General features: G+C 38.1%; 1 protein-coding gene across 1 annotated transcript in view; it reads left to right on the top strand.

Moving 5' to 3' along the window:
- The first annotated feature begins 1,198 nt into the window (after positions 1-1,198).
- diaph2 (diaphanous-related formin 2) overlaps positions 1,199-25,832 on the top strand; it is a 448,520-nt gene continuing 423,886 nt past the window's right edge. The window contains exons 1-4 of the mRNA XM_041253971.1: positions 1,199-1,237; positions 1,895-2,316; positions 22,126-22,158; positions 25,359-25,535. Of these exons, the coding sequence (XP_041109905.1) occupies positions 2,221-2,316; positions 22,126-22,158; positions 25,359-25,535 (306 nt within the window). The 5' untranslated portion in view covers positions 1,199-1,237; positions 1,895-2,220. The remainder of the gene's footprint in view (positions 1,238-1,894; positions 2,317-22,125; positions 22,159-25,358; positions 25,536-25,832) is intronic.

Genomic DNA, 25,832 nt, shown 5'->3' with positions numbered 1-25,832 from the left:
AGAGCTGAAATTCTGCCGGTAGTACCGGGACTTATTTTAATGCGTACCAGGACTTATTTCATCTGCTTTTCATCCACTGGGGATGCACTCCATTCACTCACACAGTCCACTAGCGCGTTGTCATTCTGTTTCTTCATACTGCTTCTGTTAGCTGCTACTGGCAACCAATAAATTCGTATCAGATTTCATTTTGGCATGCGTCACAAATTTGGTTGAGCAACGAGCGAAGGTTTGGTGGGAGGTGAAAACAGCGGCAAGGCGTACCGTAATTATTGTTTTATTAATTGCAAGAAACATCTGAATATTCGAACTAACATTACTTCACATAAATTTGATGGCAAAAGTCCACCTCATTATAAATAATTATCACAGCGCGTTTTGCCTTCCACGGACTTTACGCTAAAATTTCACAAAATTGCAAGTGATGTGTAGGACAGCAATGATTAAAGTTTACTAGTTACCAAAAGCACACACCTGTGCGGGTCCAACAGTCAGACCTTTACAGCTTGCTGCTTTGCTGTATTTGTCTGATTGGGGCCAGACTGTGTGATGCATGCAGAAGTATTAAATAAATAGAAACTTAACCACAACATAAAACGAGAAAGGACGGGTGAATGCAAAATTCTCTACTACAGAATTACATTATTTTGATAGATATTGTTTTCCATATACATTTTCAAGTCATACGATTTTAATACATCCAACAATTTAACAATTCAACACATTTATTTAAGCCGCTCACGCTATTCATATCAACTGTACTTGTTGATTTTACATCAATTAATATGTGGTTTAGAGTTGAGTTAAAAAAAAAAAAAAAAAAAAAAAAACCCGACAAAAGAGTCCCGGAATTATGGGTCCAGTTGCCAATCCTACGAAAAACAAAACAGCGAGGTGTTTTTCTTTGTACAATGCAGCCCTTTTCTACATTTTTGAAGAGTTTATTTAAGTTACATTTTGAGTTTGAGTAACAGGGAATCCAAGACTGTCACTGTAGCATGGTCAAGTGTTTATATCACTAGTATAAACAAGCAAATGAGTGTCTGGTATTCCTGGAGGCGATGTCAGCTGCCTGACCTCACTGTCGAAACAGACTCCTCCCCTCCCTTCAGCTGTACCCCTGAGCGACACTCCCAGAGACCAATCGACGAGGAGTTGCTGTTTTTTGTGCCTATTGTGAAATGGGAAGAGAGGAGGCGGGATTTCTGTGGGTCTGGCACCAAAGGTTAGTTGGATGGTAAGCTTCGGGTGGGTTTTCTTGAGTTTTGTTTAACTGGGTATTTTCTATATGGATACTAAATAATAATAATGAACAGCTGGAGTCTTGGTGTAAAAATAATATGCAGGCACTGTACAAGATTGTATTATGCAACAATAACACGTGCGGTGCAAGAGGGACCTAGCTCAGTTTTATTTCTAAATACAACTGTTAAGAATTATATATACAAATAAATAAAAAATAAGTCACAAGAGGTTACATATTTTTTAATACTGTAAATCATATGGCAGTCGCTTTACCTAACAACCAACTGATCTTTTTTTTTGTTTGTTTCGTTGCATTACAATAATAACCAACAAGTTTGTTTTCTTGCAAAGAAGAGTTGAAGCATATTAGTACACTAGCTGTTACTTTACATTACAGTGCTGCGAGTACTAGCTGTAATCACGTCAGTTCTCGTATTATTTCAACGTTTTGCCTCATTGTTAAAGTGTTACTGTTTCGGCAAAAAGGCTGTAGAAAATAAACGCTGCAGTTTGTTGTATCCTGCGAGCAATTACATTGATATGCGGGTCACACACTTCGGGAGAAAGTTTATTACACAATATTGTTACAAAAATAAATGTATTTTAACGTTTTTTCTCTCTTTTTTTCTTTCATTGTGGTGTAATACAGTGACAGGGCTGTAATTCAATTTCCAGCAAAGACACTGTCCGTTGAGTACAAGGCAGACGGTGCCACTGGATTTAGTTGGCTAAGTTTGAGAGATATACAAGTCTGACTATTGATCCTTCACACGTCTATGAACTTTTTGGATAGTTCTGCTAAGAACTTGATAAAAATAACAACGTTCTTGGAAGCACGGCACTGTGAATTACCTTGTGTTTATCAACACTGTTGGATCTCATGGCTTAATTAACATGGTTCTGGTGAATGGATGATTCAGAACCTGCCCAAACTGTTTCTGAGAGTAATTTTTATAACACACACCGGCATTCATTATGGAGAACCCGCCACAAGCTGCAGGTGGGGAGGACCCCAACAAAAACGCGAAAAGAAAACAGAATGAAGACGACAGTAAAAACAAACCTAAATCGGTAAGCATTATTATTATTATTATTATTATTATTATTATTATAAAAAGTTAACGTGTGTGTGTATTGTGTTACTATCTGCAGTAATATCTCGGTGCTAAACATCTGGTGTTAAATTAAGTGTTAGATGATGTCGGTATTTATTGAACACCAACTTCGTTTAATTTTATTTCAGTTTTTCTTTTTTTTTTTTTTTTTTTTAAAGAGTGTTAACAAATACTGATGCAAAGTTTGACATTAGTTTGTAAAAGTGATATTGGGAAACTTGGGTAAATTCTGACAGCATTGGTCCCAGTACAAATTTGAGTGTTATCCATACAAATAAAGTAGTACATAGCCATCAGGCCCGACGGCAGAGTGTGTGTTATGGAAAAGGTCACTATGATCATAAATGCATACTATTACCACGGGATACTGTATTAAGTTATTTTTTTTTGTAACATCAAGGGAGTAAGCGAGAACATCATAAGGATTTCAACACACTTCCACATGCAAGTGTGACGCAGTGAATTCTAACCCAAGTATTACAGGAAATTTAATAATGAAACAAGCTGGGGTTTGTATTATGTATTGTGTTAATTACTTATATAAGTAGGTGTTTAAGAAAATAAACATATTCTGATGTAAGTGCCCATGCCTTAACCACAGAAAAGTAAATCTCCCGCTCTGATTGCGTGCAAACAGCAGTTTAATCGGTGGCATCTACAGTCGTTCATATTACGCGCCGGCTGAAACAGCATTTTGATTGGTAGGAAGAGGATGTTATGTGCTTGCTGCCTTGAAAGAAAGCTGAGTTCGATTCTACCTGCCACTTGCAGCAAACATTTCAAATATAAAGCACATAAAGGTCAAGCGAATTCAGTGCTGTTATTAATGATTTGTCAAACTTTTTGTTTTTCTTGATGTGGGATGTAAACTTGGGGGGGGGCACTTGATCTAAACTGGGTCAAAATTATAATACAAACATTTCCAGTGAGTGTGTTCTGCATAGGTAGTCAAACATGGCAATACCTGTGTTTTGTATGTATATCAGGACTTCTAAACTGAAAATGAGGTAGCCCCAGTGACTTTCCTCTCTAATCCTGCAGTAGCTCCATGAAGGTCGCCATCCATGATAGAATCTGGGATTGCCAGTGGAATTTGCATGGCTCACCCTGCACTACACATGTTTTTGTTACAGTTCCTGTTTGCACTAGTTATTCTTAAGTACACTGTACTGGAATTTGATTACATGGTGTGTCATTTTAAACCTACTCATTGCACCTTGCATTTTATCCTGATGATTGCAGGCAGTTTCATTCGCCCAATTTAACACAGTGTGCTCTGACTAGAGAATGGATATTTTGACCTTTTTCTGTGGTGAGCAAAAGTCACATGACGTGAAGGAATGGTTTTAAACCCCGCTCTCTGTTTGAACCAAACTGAAGTGCAAAATGTTTAAGATTGTCTGTCTTATTAAAGCACATTGTTAGACTGTCCGCTGAGGGAGTCAGCAGTTCATACATTATCTTAATGCAATTGTATGATGTCTGTAAATAATTTTACATCACAGCCCAGGATGTGGACTGGCTGCCAGTTTTCACTTCCTTGCCACATGCAAGAGGGTGGGTCCAGGGTGTGGATTCAGATTTCGTCAGGGCTACAGCTGGCCATTGGGACACACAATGGGGATAGTGCATCAATTCTAGCTGGGGGGTGGAGATATAGTGCTAGCCAATGCTTTCAAATTAATTTTCTTTGCTAATGTATTATCTTTATTAACATTGTTATGGGCCACCTTTTTTTGTGCTGTGAATGTTTTGGTACTTTGTGTTCGGAATTTGCATGTGGTTAAAATGCAAGCTGCATAACTGTTGCCTTCTGGCTTTGCTGTAGTGCACATGATGTGATTGGAGTACGTTTGAACTACAACCCAAGAAGTGATTTAGGCACCAGGAAGCTTTGAGATATCTGCATATTCCAAATATTAAAAAAACAAAACAAAACATTATATTGTATATATATTTTTAGTATTTATCATAAAAAAAGCTAGTTTCTCTCATCCTATCAGTTGCATTACACATGGTGTTGTTTGTTCTAACAAGAAGTAGAAAATGGATTTTAAAACTTCAGTTATAACTCCTTTTCTGGATGAACTGCAGCTGGCACCTCATGCAACACTGCACTGGATGCTTCTTTTAGTGTTTATGTACTGGAACTGAAAACATCTGGAAATCATGCAGGTCATTTCAGGAAGACCGAGGGTGTAGAAATGTTCAATATCAACGGCATCAATTCATGATTTGTTTTTAAAACAAACTTTAAAATGATAACATTATTTTCCCAGGTCATCTCCTCATGGAGAAAAATCTAGTCAGTTAATAAAAGCTGACATGTTTACCACCTTCACACACTGTCTCACAATTTGGGGTGGGCGTTACACTGCTGTTCTTTTCCATGAAGGCAGCTACTGCCCTGGAACCCCTTTCTCTGTCACATGTGGTCTGTGTAACGTCAACCACAGATGGAGGAAACGCATCCCTAGAATTTGGTTCACTTAAACTGGAGAACTGTGCTGCAAGGATGGAGCTTGTTTTCAATGTTCTCACAAACACTTGGACGCTGGTGCCGTGCAGGCTCTTTACCGCCGCGATTGCTCACAGTGTGAGAGATGAGGGTGACTGTGTTTTGAGTTGCTCTCTTACTGACTTGCTCAATCACTCCGAGCAGGGAGACCGTCAGGGACAATGCTAAAGTTTAATGTCTTCGCTCCCCCAAGAAAAAAAAAAAAAAAAGATTCTGTTCATGTTCCTGGCTAGACCTTTGATATCTGCATAGAAGGAATGTTTTATTTACAAAAAGAACCACTCAGACATAGTAAGACAAATTATGTGGAGTCAGAAATTATGTGGAAGAAAATACGCTCTGTACTGTTTATCAGTTATAGATAGGAAAAATACTGTGCTAGGCAATCTCATGGTCATGTCCAAACCCAGCAATTTAAAGTTATTTAGCAATGAGAGAATGCAGCTTCTGATTAGTTATCACTGCCAGTTTTTCATATACCTGGAGAACTAAATGTTGGACTGTGGTAAAACTTGCTAAGACTGCCTTATTTTGAATAGCCAACCATTAGATAACCACATGATAGGTAGTTCATTGTTCAGATCCAAAAGCATCCTTATAAAGTAAATATCTGTTTAGGTCCAATCTCAACAGAGTTGCCAGATAGATTTTTAAAAGTTTAAAAGCCTTGTATTAAAACAAATTTTTGTGGAGCTACCCACAGGTAAATATTCCTGTAGTAGTGATGTTTGTTTTGACTGGGTACAGCACAAATAACCACTGCTGGGCCTGGATTCCCTAAGATTCCAGAAATGCCGTTTCAGATCTGAAAGGTTATCAGTGAAAACAGCTATTGTCGTTTTTCGTTTGTAACTTCTGGGGTAAATATATTAACACAGTGCTGTACAGTAGGTTGTTATCATTTGTTTATTCACAGGGAAATTATGCATTTTTATTTTATTGTCAGTTGTGTAAAAGTGTCTTTGTCCTTCTGGTTTTGATATTAACAAATACAGTAAGGGGGCCATCCATGATATAATGGGCATAACAATCCAGACTAAAATGGTGTGTGTTTCATTTAGTCACATTGAATTGAGATTCTCTATTCGTGCATACCCCTTTGCCTCTTGAATTGAAAACTTGAATGCTGATCAGCCTGGAGTGTCTTAAAAACACTTCTCTTCAGAAGCGGCCTTTAAAGTAAAATTACATGTAGGACAGTGGTGATGTGTTTTAACTTTGATCCATTCGCTTCACCCCCCTCTGACGTGGTACTTTACTGAAGCGCTGAATTCCCTGCATTGCACTTGGGCAGGTCGTAGGCTGTAGGTCTTTCTTTCGTTTAGGATTAGTTTAAAGAGCAATTTGGTATTCTTCCTGTGTAGGTTCACTTTGTGTTGCATTGTGTTTCGGTCATCTTGTCCTGGTGACTGTGTTTTAAATCCATGTGGCCTCACTAGACCTCTCGGAATCAACCTCCTAAGTGCATCTGACACACCCGAAGGAAAATGTTAACCTGCCACTGCAAATAATCTGCCTCTTCTTTGCTCTATGTGGTACTTCTTGTATTCAGTAGAGACAGTGTTGCAGGAGGACAGGTTAATGCTTACACTCTGGTGTACCAGATGTACTTGGAGGTTAAGCATCATTCTGAGAACTCTACTGAGGTCGCATAGGTGCTTTGGTGTTTCAAGCATTTGAGTTTAAACAGTCACCAGGATCTAATGACTGAAACCGAAAATGATACAAAGGGAGTCTAAACAGCAAGTAGAATGCATTTGATAAGAGCACTTTTATTTCATACTAAATTGCTCTTCAGCATTGCCCCAGTAACCTGAGAACTAAGAAGGGAGTCGTATCTCAGATAACACCAGCTATTGCAGCAGGGAATAAAATGAGTTGCTGTACTGTACCAGGCTTGATTATGTGCAGTAAGCATTTGGGACTTCTAAGCTGAGAATTACATAAATGCTTGTATTTTTGTTAAAAAATAATTTTAACTCCAAACTGAAAACATCCCACTCCTATCTCAATCTGTGATCGGAAACCCTTTTAGGTGAGCTCTTGTTCTCAGAGTTTGAACCTGAGACAGGAAACAAAAAGCCTGAAGTGAACAGTAATCTGTACAATGCAAAACTCAAGTTAGGTTTGTTTTTCCCAGCAACTGCAACAATGCACATTGTGGGAGACTCTACTAATTTATTATAATCTGTGTTTTAATACACTTCCCCACATACATACATACATACATACATGCATAAAGTTGCATACATTTTACAAGAATTACAATAGGCATAGACTAAATATAATTTTCACCTCTCTTTGTCTTACCCAAGACACATGTTCTAGACAAATTATGTTACAGTGAATGTTTCGAATGAGGGTAGAATACCTTACTATTTGTTTCAGTTCACATTTAATCAGTTTCACTAGTTTTAAAAATAGTTTTACACAGCGTTCCCCTTTACTGTAAAAATGCAATTAAAAGAGATAATTATACTGCATTCTTAAAAATAAAAGATCCTTCTAATTCTGTAAAAAATCTGACATTATGAAGAATATAACTGTTGTGCTCTGCTATTAGGTAGCAGTCCGAGCTGCATTCATGCAAACCTTTATGTTTTGTTGAAAATGCCCCATCATTTTAATAGCCCAGAGCAAGGGATGCAGTAGCAAACAGGTGTGATTTAAAGAAACTGAATAATGCATCGTTTTTAACCCTAAAATAAATGGGGGCAATTGTGTATTAGTGTGACTGTAAAGTTATGTACACTAGTGCACACAACCTTCTGTCACCTGCTCCATACACCTGCATATCAAAGACTGAAAAGAAATGCAACAAAAGTGAGGACTCTTTGGGCTATCCCAGTGAACAGACTTGCATATTCAACACTTGCATGTTGGCAGCCCATTTCCTGTCTGTCTAAGGATGTCTGATGTTACCTTGCATGCAATTGTAGCTGCCCCAGAAGAGATTGTCTTCCTGTGGCTTTGTTCTCACAGCAGCATCTTTCTAAAAATATAAGTGCATGCCAGGAAGCTGATAATGAATAATTGCAAGCTAAGTGATACATGGCTACCACAATGACTGCTAAATGTAACTGTGACAATAACAAAAAAATATATATATATTTTTTAGGAAAAGTTGTTTATTGCTTGTGGGACTTGCAGTACTGGGGAGACAGACTGGTGCTGAAGGCTGGGTCTTAATCTGCTGTTTATTAAATAATTGACAAGGTGCACACCTGCTACATTTTTCACCACGGACAACTAGGCGACTTCTCTTATCTTATTTCTATTCATGCATGTCCTTTTCAGTAACTAAACCTGTCAAAATGCATAATTAGTCAAGCTCTTTTAAGGATAGTAAATGATTTACAAGAAGTGTGCTCTTATTAATATTTGTATTGTATTTGGGAAGTTTGTTTGTGTCTCAGCCTGGAATATGCGTTGTTTTTTGAAAGCAAGCGTTTCTAAGGTTATGCGTCATGATCTAAAATTTAGAGAGTGGATCTTTATATGAATGCACCTACTGTATTTCTGCCAACTTAGACAGGGTCTGCTGCTGACTGAGAAACATTTTATGCCTCACACCTGTTGCTGACTGAATTGGTCACTGATGTGTTCTACAGATACTGGTATTGTCATTTAAGATTCTGGATGATTCAACTTGGCGTTGAGTGTTTTGTTTTTTTTCCCCACTGGGTGGAGGTGGATAAGGGCCCGTTGGATAGTAGATATTTTAGGTGTTTTGGTTAGGAAGGTTTTTTCCCCTCAATGACATTTCTCAACAATCTATGTGCTCTATACCCCCAAACGAATATGGTATATATGGGGTGGGAGACGAACCTTCATTGTATTTGCATATGCATTATGCAGTATGCATACTACTGTTATGTTCTTTATTGTGCCACGGACCCCAGTTACCACTGTTGTAATAAGGTAGTGCCAAAGAAAGCCTTTTTTTGTCTTGAACTCTGTGTAGATCCAGTGTTTTGGCTTCACTGCAGAGCCGTTAATTTGCTTGGATCTACTCTCTACTGTTTTTTTTTTTCTGAAAATCCATTGTATATTTCATAATGTGCAAAAACTAAAAGTCAGTGACGAGTGTCTAGATGCATACATTTGAAACAAACCGCTATATTAAATTAAACGTTGTTTACTTAAGCAATTGAATCCTGATTTAGAGATCAATACCATCTGGTAGTTGACCACATCAAAGTTAAGAGCCAGAGCTGCAGGTAAGAGCGCTACAAATAGACGTTGTCAGATGCCAAGGTAATAATAAGGCTTTTATTGCGATTTAGAAATTGGTAAACGTAATTGTAAATATGCACCAGAGATCAGTAAATGTATGTGTTTAATTAAAAGATTTAAAATGGAGTACATTTTGAAATAGTCCGATTAGTCAGTATGCAGTAGAGAGTTCTTTGCCAGGTACTGTAGCTCATTCACCTAGGCCTAAATGAGGGAAAAGTTGCTCTGTTATCACAAGGTCATAAATCCAATAAATAGAGTCCAGACAAAGTTGCTGCTCTCCCCCACGCACGTAGCACTTCTCACAATCCAAACTCCGCTAGCGTCTCCTGCTCATGAAAAGGACAAATAAAATCCTTAAATATGATTTAAATAACATGAACACAGATGTTTTTCAGTGAGTCAAGGTAATCCAAGTAATGGAAGTGATGCTGTTTGTATTGCTGTTGCATACAGACAGAAATATGTCTGTTGAATGCACCTGTTGGAGTATAGTATCAAAAGAACTCAAAGGTCACATTTACACTTAGCAAGATAACACAGCCTTAAACAAACTAAAAGTCTAACAAGCTGTTTATTTTGCTCAAGAGCAGTTCACTACTGTTTCACCCTTATTAATCCTCAAACAAAAGCAATTCAATCTGATCGCCACACAAATGTCCTTATGTTGACCAGTGCGCACGCATGCAGAGGTCTGTTGTTTAAAATTCAAGAGTTGTACAAATTCAAGACAGTTATCCATTTCACCAAGTAGTGTGACAGACAGACAGACAGACAGGACAAGGTCAATAGTGTGAATAAGGATTATTGAAACACCTAGATGCAGAGAAAGTGCATGGCCCCAGTGGAAAGAGACCAACCAAAAGGTGTGTTTTGGGTGGTCTTGTGAAGTTATCTGGAAAATCATCTCTTTTTCTAAATATCTGGCAAGTGATTATTAAAGACAACTTGTTCTCATCTTGGCTCTAATTAATGGAATGAGCATCTGTTGGAGACTCCAGTGTCAAATCTCTGAATGCTTGTGGTTCACACTTTTAATTAAAACCAATAGCCTCTTAATGATTTATAATTAAATTAGACAAATGTAACAAGAGCCAAACACAATCAGTAGCAGGACCTGGGAGACAGGATCATGTTCATTTTTCTCTCCTTTTTAGATGATCTTTCCGCTGTTATCTCCGTGTTGATATTTTAATAAAAAAATATATTAAATATATTCCAGAGTTCTGTATCCAATGAGAAAAACTATTTGAAGAATGTAAACTCTGAAACTACAGGTGAGTCAGTGCATGTGTTTCACACATCAGGTCAGAAGGTTACACAGTTCACTGTAATAATAAAAAAAAAGGCACTAGACATACAGCACCGCCAGTCAAATGTTGTGCGTAATTAATGTATGGTCCCTTGTCACAGAGACGGCCGGAGTGGGTGGCGTCAGACCAGAAGCAGGAAAATAAACAAAACAGGACAGATGAGTTGAAATGATGGTGGCGCTTGCTGGCGCCGGTTTATTGAAAAATAAAACAGGTTTAACAAACACGAAAACACAGCACAGGGCACTCTACGCCAAAATAAATAGACAAACAAAAATGAACTAACACTTAACAAAACGGTGCACGGGCAGACACGGTGAGTTGCTAAATTAACAAGTATCATGCTGGTCCCACCAGCATGCAATAGCAATTGTTATTCTCCTACTTTCTCTCATGTTCTACACTCACCGACCACCCAACCCCGAGTATGTGACAACGTGCATCTATATATACTGTTGTGCTGGGATTCAATTACCAATTAATTATTCACTTGAATCCCAGCACGTGAATTAATAAAGTGCATTCCCCGTGCTCACATATTACAACATTTTACTTGCACTGTGAAGTGCATTTATCCTCGTGCCTAAATACACATATACATTTTTAAACACTCGTGTTACACAGACCCGTTTATATCCCGTGTACCAATGTCTATACACCAACATTTAAAACACACCACACGCAACACATAACAGATAATATACGCAGGGGCGGGCACTTTGTCACATCCCTGAATGTACATTATTTTATATAGCCTCCTCATGTCTTCCTGTGTGGTGGATTTTATTTTTTATGCACCAGTAACTCTTGAAGTGCTGTGGTATTAAAATGTTACCCTTTAGCATCTACCAGTATACAGTACTCCTTGAGAAGCTGTATGGACTGACTGTATGAGGCTTCAGTTAAGCGAAGGACAAACAATAAAACACCAGGAGGCCTGCATTCCATGTTCAGTAAAGGCACTTTGTTAACATTATGCTAGTAAAGGTGTCACGGGGTTATGCAGGCTGGAGCGTGTTTGCAGCAGGGGTGCAGCAGATATTCCGATGTCTTGATCTAAACTTGTATTGAATAGTATAAACTTGAAACCATTGAATCACTGCTTCAGTGCTTTTATTCGTTGGCTCCTAGCCAGAGAGTTGGAGATTCAGTTTAGTGGTCCATGAATGAATTTCGGTCATAGGAGAAAATTAATGCTCATTGCCTAGCTCGCCAGCTGTTTTGGAAGCTGGCTTTGGTAGTGACAGACTACTACAATTCTATTCAATAGCAGGTAGCAGTGGTAGAAGCGATAGACTAAAATGACTAAAACTGGCTTGCTTAGCATTATTGTAGCTCATATGGGTATACTTGATATACCTTGATACCTGGCTTCAAAAGTACTGGGTTAAAGAAATACAACACTGTCATTTACAGTGTTTTGTGAAGGCTTTGCATGCAATATTCCATGGTAACAAAGAAAAATGTCCCATATTGAGTTATGCAGAAGTAGTGGTGTACAATTTGTGATCCAAACAACCTTTAAAAAAAAAAAAAAAAAAAAAAAAGTTAGGGACATTTCATTTGGTTAGAACCATGTTTTTTTAACTGTGTTAATGGTAAACCCCCCCCCCCCCCAAAACTTCCAATTGAAAACAAATAAACACTGTCAAGGAAGAGTGCATATCATTTTCCAGCTGAGATTTCAGGAATGTGAGCCCAGACCTTAAAAAGAGTAGAAGGTCATCAACAAGTGCTGAAAGTTTTCTGTTTCAGCTATTTTAAACACTTCCTTCCCGTCTTTTAATAGCTCATAACTATGTGCCTGTTTTGGAAATAAGAAAAATACCATATTAAGACAAAAAATAAGTTCTTTATCTCTATTGGTGCTACAGATATGCTATTCCTTTTTCAATGATAGTTAAGACATTAGATATCAAATAAAAATTGATATGGCAAAAAAGCTGTTTTTAAACTTGGATCTTAATACTTATCAGGGTATGCTGTGCTTTTCAGTTTCACAGTAGAGATGGCTCACTTATGGTACGACGGTGATCATGTATCATATATTAAACATATTGAAGTCTAGAGCACTGTACTTCTCTCCAAATCATACTTTATGCACATCTTTGAGTAAAAGGGACTACTTTCATTGCACAATATCACTGCTGTGGTCACAGCATTCCTCTTCAAAGAGGGAAGAGTGGGCTGCTGCTTGTGGTAAGCATGGGTTGGCATTGTGTTGGTTAACTTGCTTGTCTCTCCCCTCTCGGTTACTGCACAGGGAGGGGGGCATCCTGTGAATACATTTTACAAAGCAACTTTAGTCCAAGAAAAACTGTGTTTGTCCTTCGAGCTGGTGCAGTACAAGTTAAAGCATTATTAACTCATTGTCAGCATGCAAAAAACACACTCTTTGTAAAAGGGTGGGTGTAATTTACACAATGCTGCCGTATCCTTATTTGGCACAGCCCTTTGCTGTGTTTAGTCTGCACTACCCTGTGAATACTGTAGCTGTGAGCTCACCTGGGTTTTTTTCACGTTTACCAGTTGTGTACTCTGTTGGTATAGTGCTGCTTTCATTATTGTATTGATTTCATTTTTGATATAAGTGTGCTGGCAGTGTTACCCAAAATGCTCAATGCAGTATTGTAGTCAAAGATGGAAATACAATGCTTTGTTTTGTAGATTAGTCATAAACGTCTTTCTTGTAGTGCAGTAGCAACGTGGGATGAGGCCTGTTTTTCTCACAGAATGGTGCAACGTGAAGCGTGTTTCTCCTCTGCTGAAGCCACCTGTTAAGAATCCTGTTTATAAACTAGGTGCGTCAGCTTTCTAACAAAGTGTACAAAATGCATGAAGGTGGTAGCAAGAAGACACCAAGCACTTGCTCGTTAATTTTGTGTGTGGAACCCTGCAGCTTAATATCCTCTTGAGTGTATTTTGAAAGGTGACAGGCCTTTTGACAAGTGGGTCCTCAGCCTTTCGGTGCCTTAGGCAAACGTGGCTGTTAGGTGTATCACCAAGTATTATCTGATGCATTTTATAGATGGACTTTGACTAAATACACATAAAATACAAACATCTCCTGATTTACAACCTGTAATTCAAAAGTGTTTTTGGATGAATTATAGCCTGTAGTCTAACACTATCTGATATAAATGCTGTGCACATGTCCAATTACAGGTTTTAAGTGCAGGTTTCCCCTTACGGGTCTTTTGAGACTCTAAATAAATATGCCTACATACTGTATGCAGGTCTATTTGAACAAACTAATCTTTGAACCTTTAGGTTAGTAACTGCCTCCTGTATGAAGCTGCCCTCCATGTTGGGGCTGTTTTGCAGTCTCTCTGGGCTGTGTGGTGTGGTGTGGTGGTGGAGCCCATCCATGCTTTTGGCACATAAGGAAAATGACTTACAGTAGTGACCTTGAGGTCCTCAAATAAAATACTGTTTGAAACGGAAAGTCTGATATTTTACACTCGCTTTTAAACGTTAAAACCGACAGCTTATTGCTAGGTTTTATTTTACACTTTTAAAAGTATTTAATACTTTTTCAGTAGATCGGCTTTTTTTTTTTTTTTTTTGTAGTGTTTTTGTGTCATCCCATTTGTTCAGTGGTTACTCAGTCTCATTGTATCATCTTTAGAATCTGCCTGCCATATCCTTAAAAAATAAACAACAATGAAATAAACATTTCCTGTTTCACATTTCTGAGGCTTGCATATGGAAAGTCATGTGGAGCCTCTTCTAGCTGCTGAATAAGTGGGTCAGACTGAGATTAGGCATTTTTCAGATTAACTGTGTGTGGCTTCATGATTTTAAACAAAATATAGTGATTATGGAATGGACAGCAGTCGAACCCATTTTATTTGACAGCTTGGTTGTGTAAGAATATAGTACTTTTTGGTTTGGGTAATGGAGTTTCAGTATTATGTGGTAGCAGCAAAAACGTATGAGACATTCTTTATTTTGCTTGTCATTGCAAACGAAAAGAAATCAGTTCTTTTTAAAATGTTTAACCTCAGATGGTTGCATTAAATTACAACAATTTTGATCCCATACAGTGCAATAAAGCAAAGTACTTTCAGATCATTTCTATAACACGGTTCTTCTGTGTCTTAGCATTTAGACTAAATCTTTTCCCAAAGTTTCTTCTAATATTACTGTGTAAGTGCTTTCCTTCTGTTCGAACTTAAACCCCAATACAAAAAAATAAGTCTGTATATGTTCAGAGACGTTCTTTAAAGATGCTTGCTTAGTAATAACATGTGCTCTGTCAACTCTGTCAACTCTGTACTGTTATTCGTCTGCTTTGATGAATAAAACCTCTATTGGGATGACTTGGCAATATTACTGCAGTGCAATACCCGTGGCTATTACATTTCCAGTGAGAGGACCCACAGAATTTGAAAGAGACGTAATCTTAAACTGTGCATACAATTCTGCATTTTATTAGCATACCGTATTATCTGCTATGCAGCATATGGAGAGGCAGAAAGCATATTTAGGCCCAGGCATTTAGGGAACCTGTGCAAAGGCTTTGCCCCTTGGATACTGCAGTTCTGCTTTAATAGACATGCTAAGAAACAGATGTTGTGGGCTGCAGCTTTAACCTTGACTGCCACGCCAATAGACCGTTTGTGTTCCTGCTGTGCCTAGGCTAAAATGACACTATTAAAGAGAGTAAAACGTTTAACAAACACTTAACATCAAACTTAATTTAGTCTAAGATGAAACACTAGTGAAGTGATGATATAAAGATTCATGCATACAAGAGCCATTCTGTTCCTATAAGCATCATTAGGCCCACCTGAGTTCTTACTCTCAGCCTATTACTTCATTAAACTCACAGTAAAATCAGGAATGTCTTGGACTGTGAGCCTGCAGTGCATCAGTCTGCATCTATTTTATTGTAATGATTACCTGTCTGCTGTAGCTTTCATGGTCTTGGACGTTTCCTTTTTAAAAACAAAAGCAAAGGTCTCCCGAGTGGCGCGTCCAGCAAAGGTGCTCCACATGGATGTGACCTGTAGTCTGGGGATCGCAGGTTCGAGTCCAGGCTATGTCGCAGCCGTGACCAGGAGCTCCTAGGGGGTGGTGCTCAATTGGCCGAGCGCTGCCCGGGTAGGGGGGCTTAGGTCGGCTGGGGAATCCACTGCTCACTGCGCATCAGTGACCCCTGTGGCCGATAGGGCGCCTGTGGTTCTGCAGTGTAGCCTCCAGGATATAGTGTAATCACATATAAGATGGTCGAAGTTTTCTTTATAAACGAATAAAATACGTCTTTCAAAAATGATTCTTTTCTAATCTAACCCAAATCTGGATTGAAGTCCGCGCCTGTTGCTATGTGATGTAATTGCTCGCACTCTGTCTCAACGTGGCGTCGACGGGCATTGTTGTCCAGTGATTTATATCGACAACACAGGGTAACATTGCATTCTATTATTTTGATAGTAATTTAATATAATATTGATATCAATGAAAACTAAGACCGTAACCCTACACTATTAGCATAAAATGAGACATTAGCGGAGTGACTTTTTTGAGTTTTATGGTGCTGAAACCAGCTGGTTAAACACAGATTTATTACCTAACTATCTATGGCAGAACTGGAAACTTATTTACTGTAATACAGAATTCCCCTACCTGCCAGTTTCCAGAAAACAACTATTTCAGTGCGGTTGTGGTTTAGATGTGGGCGTATTTATGGCATCAAGAGCAAACCTGTGTGTACCATGTTGCTCAATTAACTTTAGACTCGGTCTTCATCAACAGTTGGTCAATTTTTGTCCCTGCACCTCATTGTACTGCATCCAGTGTGCTGTTGAAAATTAACCAAATAGGTTCTAATCTGCCACCTAGTGGTGACTTATGTATGCTGAAAGTTCTCACTTTATTGTATTGCTGTGTTGATGTACCTACAACCTGCAAGAGCCCAGGATTCCTGTGAAAGGATTTAGGTGGGGAATAATATACTGTGTAACCTCTTTGACCTACATTCACCTGGTTCCTTTCTTGGAGGTGCTAGTGAAACTGGAGCACAGCTGACAAACACACTGAACTTACCTTGGTACCTTAACAAGAGAAAATATAGTAAGTGGCTGCAGGCAGTGCCTTTGAAATATACAGTAGAAGTAGTGGTAGTCGTCAAATTAAAAAGAAAAATTGGTAATACACCTTAGACAAATGCTTTAATGTGCAGTCAATGTATTTGATGCCTTTAGCCTCGTAAGGTTCAGGCATGTGTTTTAATAAAAAAAAAACATGTTTGTGATGGTAGCTGTTTGGACTTTTGTCTGGCCTACAGTAGTATGCAAATGGAGGGATTAGACTGGATCCCAGTGCCAGGGATCATTGCAGCAGAAACTCAACCTGGTGGTGTGTACTGTATGCTGTAATTGTATGCATCGAACAAAAACAGTTTGAAAAATGTAGTGTGTTTTCTCACTGTCTTTTCTCATTTTGTGTCTTAATTTGTGCTGTGCCTTGGAAACCTACCATCTGGATATATCTTGTTTTAATTCTCAAAAGGGAGGGTTCCCTACTGGTGTTTTAAAATTATAGATGGCACTTTCCTTGACTCTGATGCATATACATGCAGAAGTTGCCAGGGGGATGTTCGTTTCACACAGGTAGGCATGGATTCCTTGTGGTCTCCTGACAGTTTCCCAGCCATTAGTTTAATTTTCTTATATTTTGGCGGGCCATATTTCAAAGCAAGTGCAAAGGCCAAGGGATAATTGTAATGATATAAAACTAGCAAGAAACGCTGCTTCTAACTACTCGGATCAACAGTAGCATCTGTTCCTTCCTGTTAGTTGTTTTTGGTCCATTCATTTATTTATTTATTTTTTTGCATTCTGAACAGAGTTTTTTCCAGGCAGGATATTGCAGCCCTCCTTTTATGTAGATTTTGCTCCTTGAATCAGATAGGTGCTAGGCTGTTTTCTGATTCATACCTTGAGCACATAATTCTTTATCACTTTGATAACCTGTAGCAAATGCTGTATGCCAGAAATGAACCGCTTGTTAATTTCCTAAACCCTGTTTCAAAACTGATTTAACAACTACGGAGGGGGATCTAATTAAAACTCATGTCTAATGGATCAACATTGTTTTTCGTGAGGTATTTGAGGCCCTATGGTCCTGATATCAAGGTGTTTGTAGTTTTGTCATAGTAAGGTGTTGGTATTTTGGTTTTACATATTTTGTGTCTAAGCAGACATTTGTGAACGTCTGGATTCGATGTTTTGTATTCAAAGTCTCGGGTTGGGAGTGAAGACAGTGTTCCGTTCTGTACTGACTGGACAAAAAATGACAGATGGCATTTATCGTGGGTAGGACCACAAAGCTCCCCTTGCATTGTTTAAGTGGAAAGATGTGAGTTTTGTCTGGTGTGGCAGGGTTGGTTTATATATTCTTGTTCAGAGACGATCTGCTTATGTACCTATGCCTCTTGTGAAGCTGTCGAGATCCTTCTTCTTTCTCATGATTGTAGCTGCATAGTTGCACACAACTGTCACACTGTAAGTGGACAGGTCATGTCAACTCATAGATTTACATACACTGCAGTCATTTTCCTTTTTCAGTGTTTTTTTTTTTTTTTTGGTTGAATCCTCAGAGTAACAACACTGTTTATGATCGTTTTGATAGGCTGGATGAAATTGTGTTCAAGTTAATAAAATTTGCAGTGATGCCACATCTTTCGATAATTTTGAATGAGAGTATTCTCATGACTGTAAATGACTAGGGCCCTATGAATTATTATACATACTGCATATATCTTTGTCTGATCTTATTCAGGTAAGGAAGATAGGCTTGCTCTTGTTATATAAAAAGCAGTGAGCTCAATTTCATTTTCTAGATATAAATTCCAAGCTGCAAAATGTCTATAAATGAGTTGCAGAATTGTGTAACCCTCTACTAATTTCAAATCAGTTTCACAAAGCATTACATTACCATAGGAACAGAGGCATTTTCAGCCATGGGAGATTTTGCACTTTTGCGTCTTAATGGTTTGTTCATTTCTTTAATTTGATAAAGAAAATTAAATCCTAATTTTCTTTCAGTAATAAAGTTTGTTAGCAATTAAACTGGCAGCTTACCACAGACCAGCTTTAATTCACAATGGTTCTGCTGCTCCAAAGGACCTGATGCTCGGTGTATTTAATGCAGCACTGGCTATATAACTGCAATAAAGTCTGATTGTGCCTCTTTAATTTAGTGCAATAAGCAGAATTAGTTTTCAGTAATTCCTTTTAATGAAAATGTATATTTGGTTGACTTTATTTCTAGTATATTGTAGCTCATAAAATTTGCATATTAAAAAGATCTGCCTAGAGGGCTTAATGGTTTAGGATAAATAGTGCTGTGGTGTTGGAGCATACAAACCACACTAATTAGACTTCCGTCAGTACTGTACGTACACCCGCATAGGGGATACAGTAACATGTTTGGAGACCTGTACATCTTTGCCTTTAGACTCCTGATGTTGCTTGTAAACTGTATAGTATTGCATTTATACACGGGATGGTTGAAGGTGAGGAAAGATTAATATTGAATATCAAATGTCACCTGTTCTCAATAATGTTGATATAATGCTGTATACTTTCGTTATGATTTATTTTTTTTATATTTTCAACTACAGTAGGCTCTTGCTAATCCTAAGCAGATGGGTTTGGATAAACAAGATTCTACCGTATTGTGAACAATTACTTTTTAATGTTTACAATTCCGTTATTATTTGAGTAGCAGAGGTGGTCAGCTATACTATTCTGCATCATATAAAGCAAACTTTGCTCCTAGTTCACTATAAATTCAATGAAGCAGAATGGACATTCTGGTACTATCCTGCTGTCTAAGTCATTATTTTTCTTATGTATCTGTGTTTGGGAGCGCTTGATTCAAATGATTCTCTTCCTGGGATTAATATTCTTTGTCTATTCTGCTTCTTTCAGTCCTTCAATTTTCTCTGTTCACAGTATTTTTTCCATTTGTCCTTTTAAACATTTCATCTTTCCCACTATTGTGTAAGTGATCGCAAAGTACATTTTGCTCTACTTGTAATTTATTTTCAGCAATGCAAAGCCATCAAAATCATCCAAGGTAATTTGTTTTGGTTACATCTGTCTATCTTTTTATTTGTCCAAAGTACCCAATCACTCCTTCACTGCACTGTTTTTATTACCTCCTCTAAGTATTTTCCAGTCTAAACACAAATGCTAGGAGAATCATAAACAGCTTTGATCAAACTATTTTATGACCCGGTCATGGCTTCTCCTTCATTGCATTTTAAAACGATAATACACTACCTCTCTTACTGTAGATTACTGCACAAAGGGATTCAAGAGCTGGATTTTGATGATGCCAAAGTATCACGATGGTTCGTGATCAAATCTACTGGTTATTCATTATCCCCTGCTAGGGATGTAGTGGAAAGTGATGCCGGTCGGTCTGTCTTTACATACATACCTGCATGTCACATTTACATTTGACTTCATATTCATTTGTGAAAATACACAAGTCAAGCTCTAAAGTTCAATTTCTATATGAACACACAGTTGATTTTAGGTCATGACGATTTACTCTTCATGATTCTGACTGCTCGAATTTATTTTCTGTACACCAGTTTTTAATATTTCCCAGTTTTGAATGACACTTGAAAATCTTTTTTCACCTGCCAGACCTTGGCAATGAAAAAGGCCAATGTCCTGATCCTTAGAGTCGAGCGCAGCCTGGCCAGTAGGGGTTGCTGAAGCATGATCAGGTGGACTGTGCCCAGATGATTTTCCACTGTAACCCGCGGGAGCGCAGAGGCTGGTGAATGGTCATCACTTTTGAGACTGCCTGAAACAATGTGTTCTCAATGTCTTTCCCATTGTGAAACGGGGAGACGCGTCTTTTATCGTAGACTATGGGCCATAGTTGTTGTTTGCATAATAAATGTAATAGTCCTGTTCTAGGGACAGCTCACTGACACAAAAGTCAGAGCAGTGTATTAATATAATTATTTTAATATAGGTAAAGTACAACCTCAATATTGCAGTCCCTGGCTGGTGTGGACTATTTTAAGAGCTCCCCTGAGGTTTATATTAATGAGATTCAACACCACTGCTAACATTGAATTCATGCAAAGCATTTAACAGCTCTTGATTTCAATGCAGATACCTCAAAAGCATACGGCTTGAGAGAGACAAGAAAATTGATTTGGCAGTTTTAAAAGTGTGATGTTTTTATTTAGCAGGCACGTAGAGAGGCATTATGGACTTGGTACCAGTGGGGGAAGCGCTGTCAAAGATGTCTCCAGCAGTTCTGGAGGCAGTGAACAATATCCATATATTAGAGACACGCCACATGTAACTGCAGGAAGTCAATTTGATGGCTGCAGCTTGCCGAATTTATGCTCATTACGACTTTTATTGTAGAACGCAACATATGGTGAACTGCTTATTTTTCTGTGTGTAACAGAGTACAAATTATAGTCAACAATAAATTGGCATACCTTTTGAAAAGTGTGGTTTGAGTTTAAACAGTGAAAAACAACAGCTGCATTCATAGCCCGTAAACCATACTTGATGGTAAGTTGTAATACTTGCACTATATTATCCTGTAGCTGGCATATGTTTTGTTAGCAGTTAGCATCGTATCTGTCAACATTTTTGAAGTTTTAATTGTTTTAGTTAAAGTAATGAAGAAACCGCCACAAGCTTACTTTTGAACTGAGTATTTTTTTACTTTGCGGTGTTCAATACTCATTGATAGACATTTGAAGAGAGTTTAAAAGGAAAATTTGTGAAAATACATCCAGATATTTGAAACATCACAGTGAAATACAATTTTAATATAGTAAACAGAAATTAAAAACAATAGAGGTGACATTATTATAGTTTTTTTTTTTTTTTTTTAAAGATACAAAATGTGTTACCAGTTTGTTGACCAGAATAGCATTTTGAATCTACATGATTGAAAGGGAGGTTATTTGTGCCAACAGTGTGAACGCTGTTTCTAAATCCTTGTCTTCTGAGGTTCTTTGAACTTCTTTGCATTATGTTTTGGGCTGTTTTCTTGTCATTCTTGACTCGAGGGGGCAAACTGAGATTTCTGAATACCAACACATATCGATTTAATCTACTCTACCAATCATAAATCCCAGACTAGCAGCTGACGATGCATTGAGATAATAGATGTTAACGTCCTGGAAGAAATTCTGAATAGAAACTGACGTACAGTAGATGGATAGATTCAGTGAATTATGTAGATAGTTCAATGGAGTGTGATTTTAACTGTTTCTTAAAAGACTATTTTTAATTAAGTCTTTTCAGCACAAAGCATCTTTTAAGGAAAAATAGTACCCTATGAATAATTAAGTAGTTCTAATTATACTGGAAAATAAATCAAAATGGTCTTGTGTTTTCCATGGAGTTATCTGTTGTACTGGATTCTACTTGAGTGGCCTACATTTGAGTTTCCCTCTCTACAATGTATTCTTGTACTTTATACTTCAATACGATGTGAGTAAAAGTTTTGTAAATGCTTTCTAGAAATTGTGTAGCATGATAATCGTGTATAACTCTTACGTTTACTTAACAACCCTAATCTCAATGCATATGTTTGTGTGTACTCCATCTAAACCCACACACGTGCGTCCGCGTCCTGTGTCTGTGTTTTTTATAATCAGTTGGGGCTCATTTGTTTTGTTTACCTTTCCCTTCTACAGAACATACACATTAAAACTTTGGCTGATGATGTGGTAAGGTGTTCCTAGTTTTATTTCTTTTGCGTGTTTTATTTTCTTTTCTTTTGCATGATTTTTATTTAGTTTTTAAAGAGTAACTAGCTTTACACGCCATTGAACCACGTTTTATGGTATTTGCAATCATTTTGAATGGTTAGGTTTTTTTTGCTCCAATATTGAGTTATTATTATTTTTTTATTTATTTATTTTTTTTACAAATCCGGCTATATTTTGGTTTTGAACTTGCTTTTGAGCATGAGATCCAAAGTACTGGCACAGAACAGCCGGCGTCATTCCATTCCACTGATAATGGGACTCGAGCTCCAGCCTCAGCTACTCTATATACATGTAGAGCTGTCTGGCAGAGTTGAAAGGTCACATGGTTTTGATGGGATGAGGAAGGCTATTCAGTCTTAGCAGTTAGGATCAAGCTCAAAGGCAGGTAAAGGCAGATTTCAATAACAGTTCTAAAAACTGCATATTGATACCAGAACACCTGAGAAAATGGCTAATTACTCTTTTAATATTTGTGGACAGTTTTTGTTTTTTCTTCTTATTTAAACAGTTTTGTTTCCACAGCTCTTACTTGGTGTGTTCTTATGTCCACAAGTATTTAAATCTTCTCAATGTGTAAACCAACACCCATTTTAATAGAATGCACATTTCTCCAAAAAGCATGCTCCCGTCTCCACAGTCACTGCTAACAGATTCGTTGCATGGTTTTTGGAACTTTGAGAGTCGTTAGCAAGTGTGTGAAATGAGGCAACTTTATTACTGTTCAACATGATCTTCTTTCCAGTCCATGGTCATGTATCTGTAATGCTTCTATGCAGAGCATTGTATGATAACATCATTTTCTACATGCCAATGATAGCTTTATATTCATTAGTACTTTTTTTTAATCACTGATTGCTTTATATTAATCTAACCAACTAGTTGTTTACCAGAGACATGGCTTGGTTGTTGGTTTGTGGGTTCATTAAATATTCTAAATGAATTCCAGTTGCACTACATCTTAATACCTGTTCATGAGGTCAATAAAGGATTGTATCATTCCAGCTACAGTGCCTATAGAAAGTCCACACCCACTTGAACTTTTCACTTTTTTGTTATGTCATTGCCTCAGAGTTTCATGCGTTTAAATGAGGATTTTTTTCCACTTATCTACACACCATACTCCACACTGTTAAGGAGAATTTTTATTTTTTTTATATACATTAGAAATATAAAAATGAAAGATAATAATTGGATAAGTCTCAACCCCCCCCCCCCCCCCCCCCTTGGTGGAATCACCTTAGGTAGCAATTACAGCTGTGAGTCTGTTGGGATAGGTCCAACTTTGCACACTTGATTTGGCAATATTTGACCATTCTTCTTTACAAAACTGTTAAAGCTCTGTCGTGTTCCTTGGGGAGTGTTGATGAACAGCAATCCTCAAGTCATGGCACAAAGTGTTGATTGGATTTAGGTCAGGGCTCTAACTGGGCCACTCAAGGACATTTAACTTTTATTTCTTAGCGCTGTGTTGGGTTTGTGCCAAACGTAACGGTTTGCATTTTGGCCAAAAAGTTCCATTTTAGTTTCATCAGACCACAAAACTTTTTGCCACATGGCTACAGAATCTCTGTAGTGTTTTTTGCATACTTCTAATGGGATTCAAGGTGGGCTTTCTTGAGTAATGTCTTCCTTCTTGCCACCCTACCATACAGGCCAGATTTGTGGAGTGCTTGGGATATTGTTGTACATGCACACTTTGACCAGTCTTGGCAGTAAAATCCTGTAGCTCCTGCAAAGTTGCCATTGGCCTCTTGGTAGCCTCTGTGATCAGTCTCCTTCTTGCTCTGTCATCCAGTTTGGAGGGACGGCCTGATCTAGGCAGGGTCTTGGTGGTGCCATACACCTCCCGCTTCTTAATAATCGTCTTGACTGTGCTCCAAGGGATATTCAAGGCCTTTATACCCATACCCTGATCTGTGCCTTTCAACAACTGTCCCAGAGTTATTTTGAAAGTGCCTTGGTGCTCATGGTTGAGTCTTTGCTTTGAAATGTGCTACCCAGCAGAGGGAACCTACAGGAACTGCTGAATTTATCCTGAAATCTTGCGAATCACTACAATTTAACACAGGTGGAGGCCATTTAACTTGGTGTGTGATTTTGAAGGCGATTGGTTACACCTGAGCTAATTTAGGATTGATATTACAAGGGGGGGTGGACACTTATCCAACCAAGCTATTTCAGTTTTTATTTTTAATTAATTTTCTACAAATTTCTAGAATATTTTTTTCACTTGGAAGTTGTGGTGTAGGATGTGTAAATGAAAAAAAAATTTAATGTCAATGTCTAATGCATTTTAATTCCAGGCTATAAGGCAACAAAAGGTAAAGGGGGTGCAGACTTTCTATAGGCACTGTATATCTTGGTCTACTTCTATATAATTTTAGTATCTTTCTGAAGTCATGGAAAGTTAATAAGATGGTTATCCACCAACTACCAAGACCAGCTTGTCAACGGCACTCAAAGAGCTCCAGTTTCCCAACTTAACCATTTCATTTCTACTACAGTAAGTAGTCTTTCAGATGAAAAGCACAGTGATTAACACATTGCCAGAACTGGAGTTGTGAGGTTCCAGGCATTAAAGACATTTTGTAAAAACAGTTCCTTCTAAACCATGACAGGATTAAGACTGACATGCTATATATCATACTGTATGTCTTTGGACACTAAACTCACATTAAACTGACATTATCTGTTAACTGGCACGCACACATATTATAAGGTATTTACAATGTCGATCCAAGGGACTTTTTCGACCTGAAAAAAGAAACAAGGACCATTGGTCACGAATGGAAATTGGACAAAGGGGCATTCAGAACAGAAAATAGGGGGCACGTTTTTACACAGAGAATTGTGAGGATCTGGAACCAACTCCCCAGATGTTGTTGAAGCCGACACCCTGGGATCCTTCAAGAAGCTGCTTGATGAGATTCTGGGATCAATAAGCTAGTAACAACCAAACGAGCAAGGTGGGCTGAATGGCCTCCTCTCGTTTGAAACTTTCTTATGTTCTTTATATATATATGTTTTCATGATATATTATTTTAGTTTAAAAAACTATTGAGTATAAAAAAAAAATATAAATACTGCACACTGATACATGTATTATATTCCTAAAACACAGTGATTATCTGTAGTCCTCTTTTCTGCTCATTTTCTAGCGGAACAGAATCACCAGTTTAAGGAAATCGGGTCCCAAGCGTGAGAAGCTTCTCATTCAGCACCCAACAGACCCGCTGACCATTGCCAACGAGCTGCCCGCCCCGCAGCCCCTCTTCGATGAGCGATCCATGAACCTGTCCGAGAAGGAGATCTTCGACCTCTTTGAGAAGATGATGGTAAGCACCACTCCCTTCTCAATTCTAGACGTCTGTGACACCTGCCTGCACCCTTCAGGATGACTTTGTTAATGGAATCTCTACAGTACATCTCCATTAACAGACTGTAGGAAAGGCGACCAAGGTTTTGATAGCCATTTTCTTACCTCTCATTAGCAATGGCGTCAGAATGCTTCTTCCTGTTACCTAATCACATCATGTGTGGTGCTGTCGACTGCAGCTAGACCACTGCATTGAAACTGAGCTGCAGAACAGGAATGGGTTTGGTGCCAGGATAAAAGGTTAACTTCTTCTAAA

Source organism: Polyodon spathula, chromosome 7 (assembly GCF_017654505.1).
Source record: "Polyodon spathula isolate WHYD16114869_AA chromosome 7, ASM1765450v1, whole genome shotgun sequence".
Lineage (NCBI taxonomy): Eukaryota > Metazoa > Chordata > Actinopteri > Acipenseriformes > Polyodontidae > Polyodon > Polyodon spathula.
The sequence above is the reverse complement of the archived record's forward strand: the minus strand, read 5'-3'. Positions and strand labels throughout refer to the sequence as shown.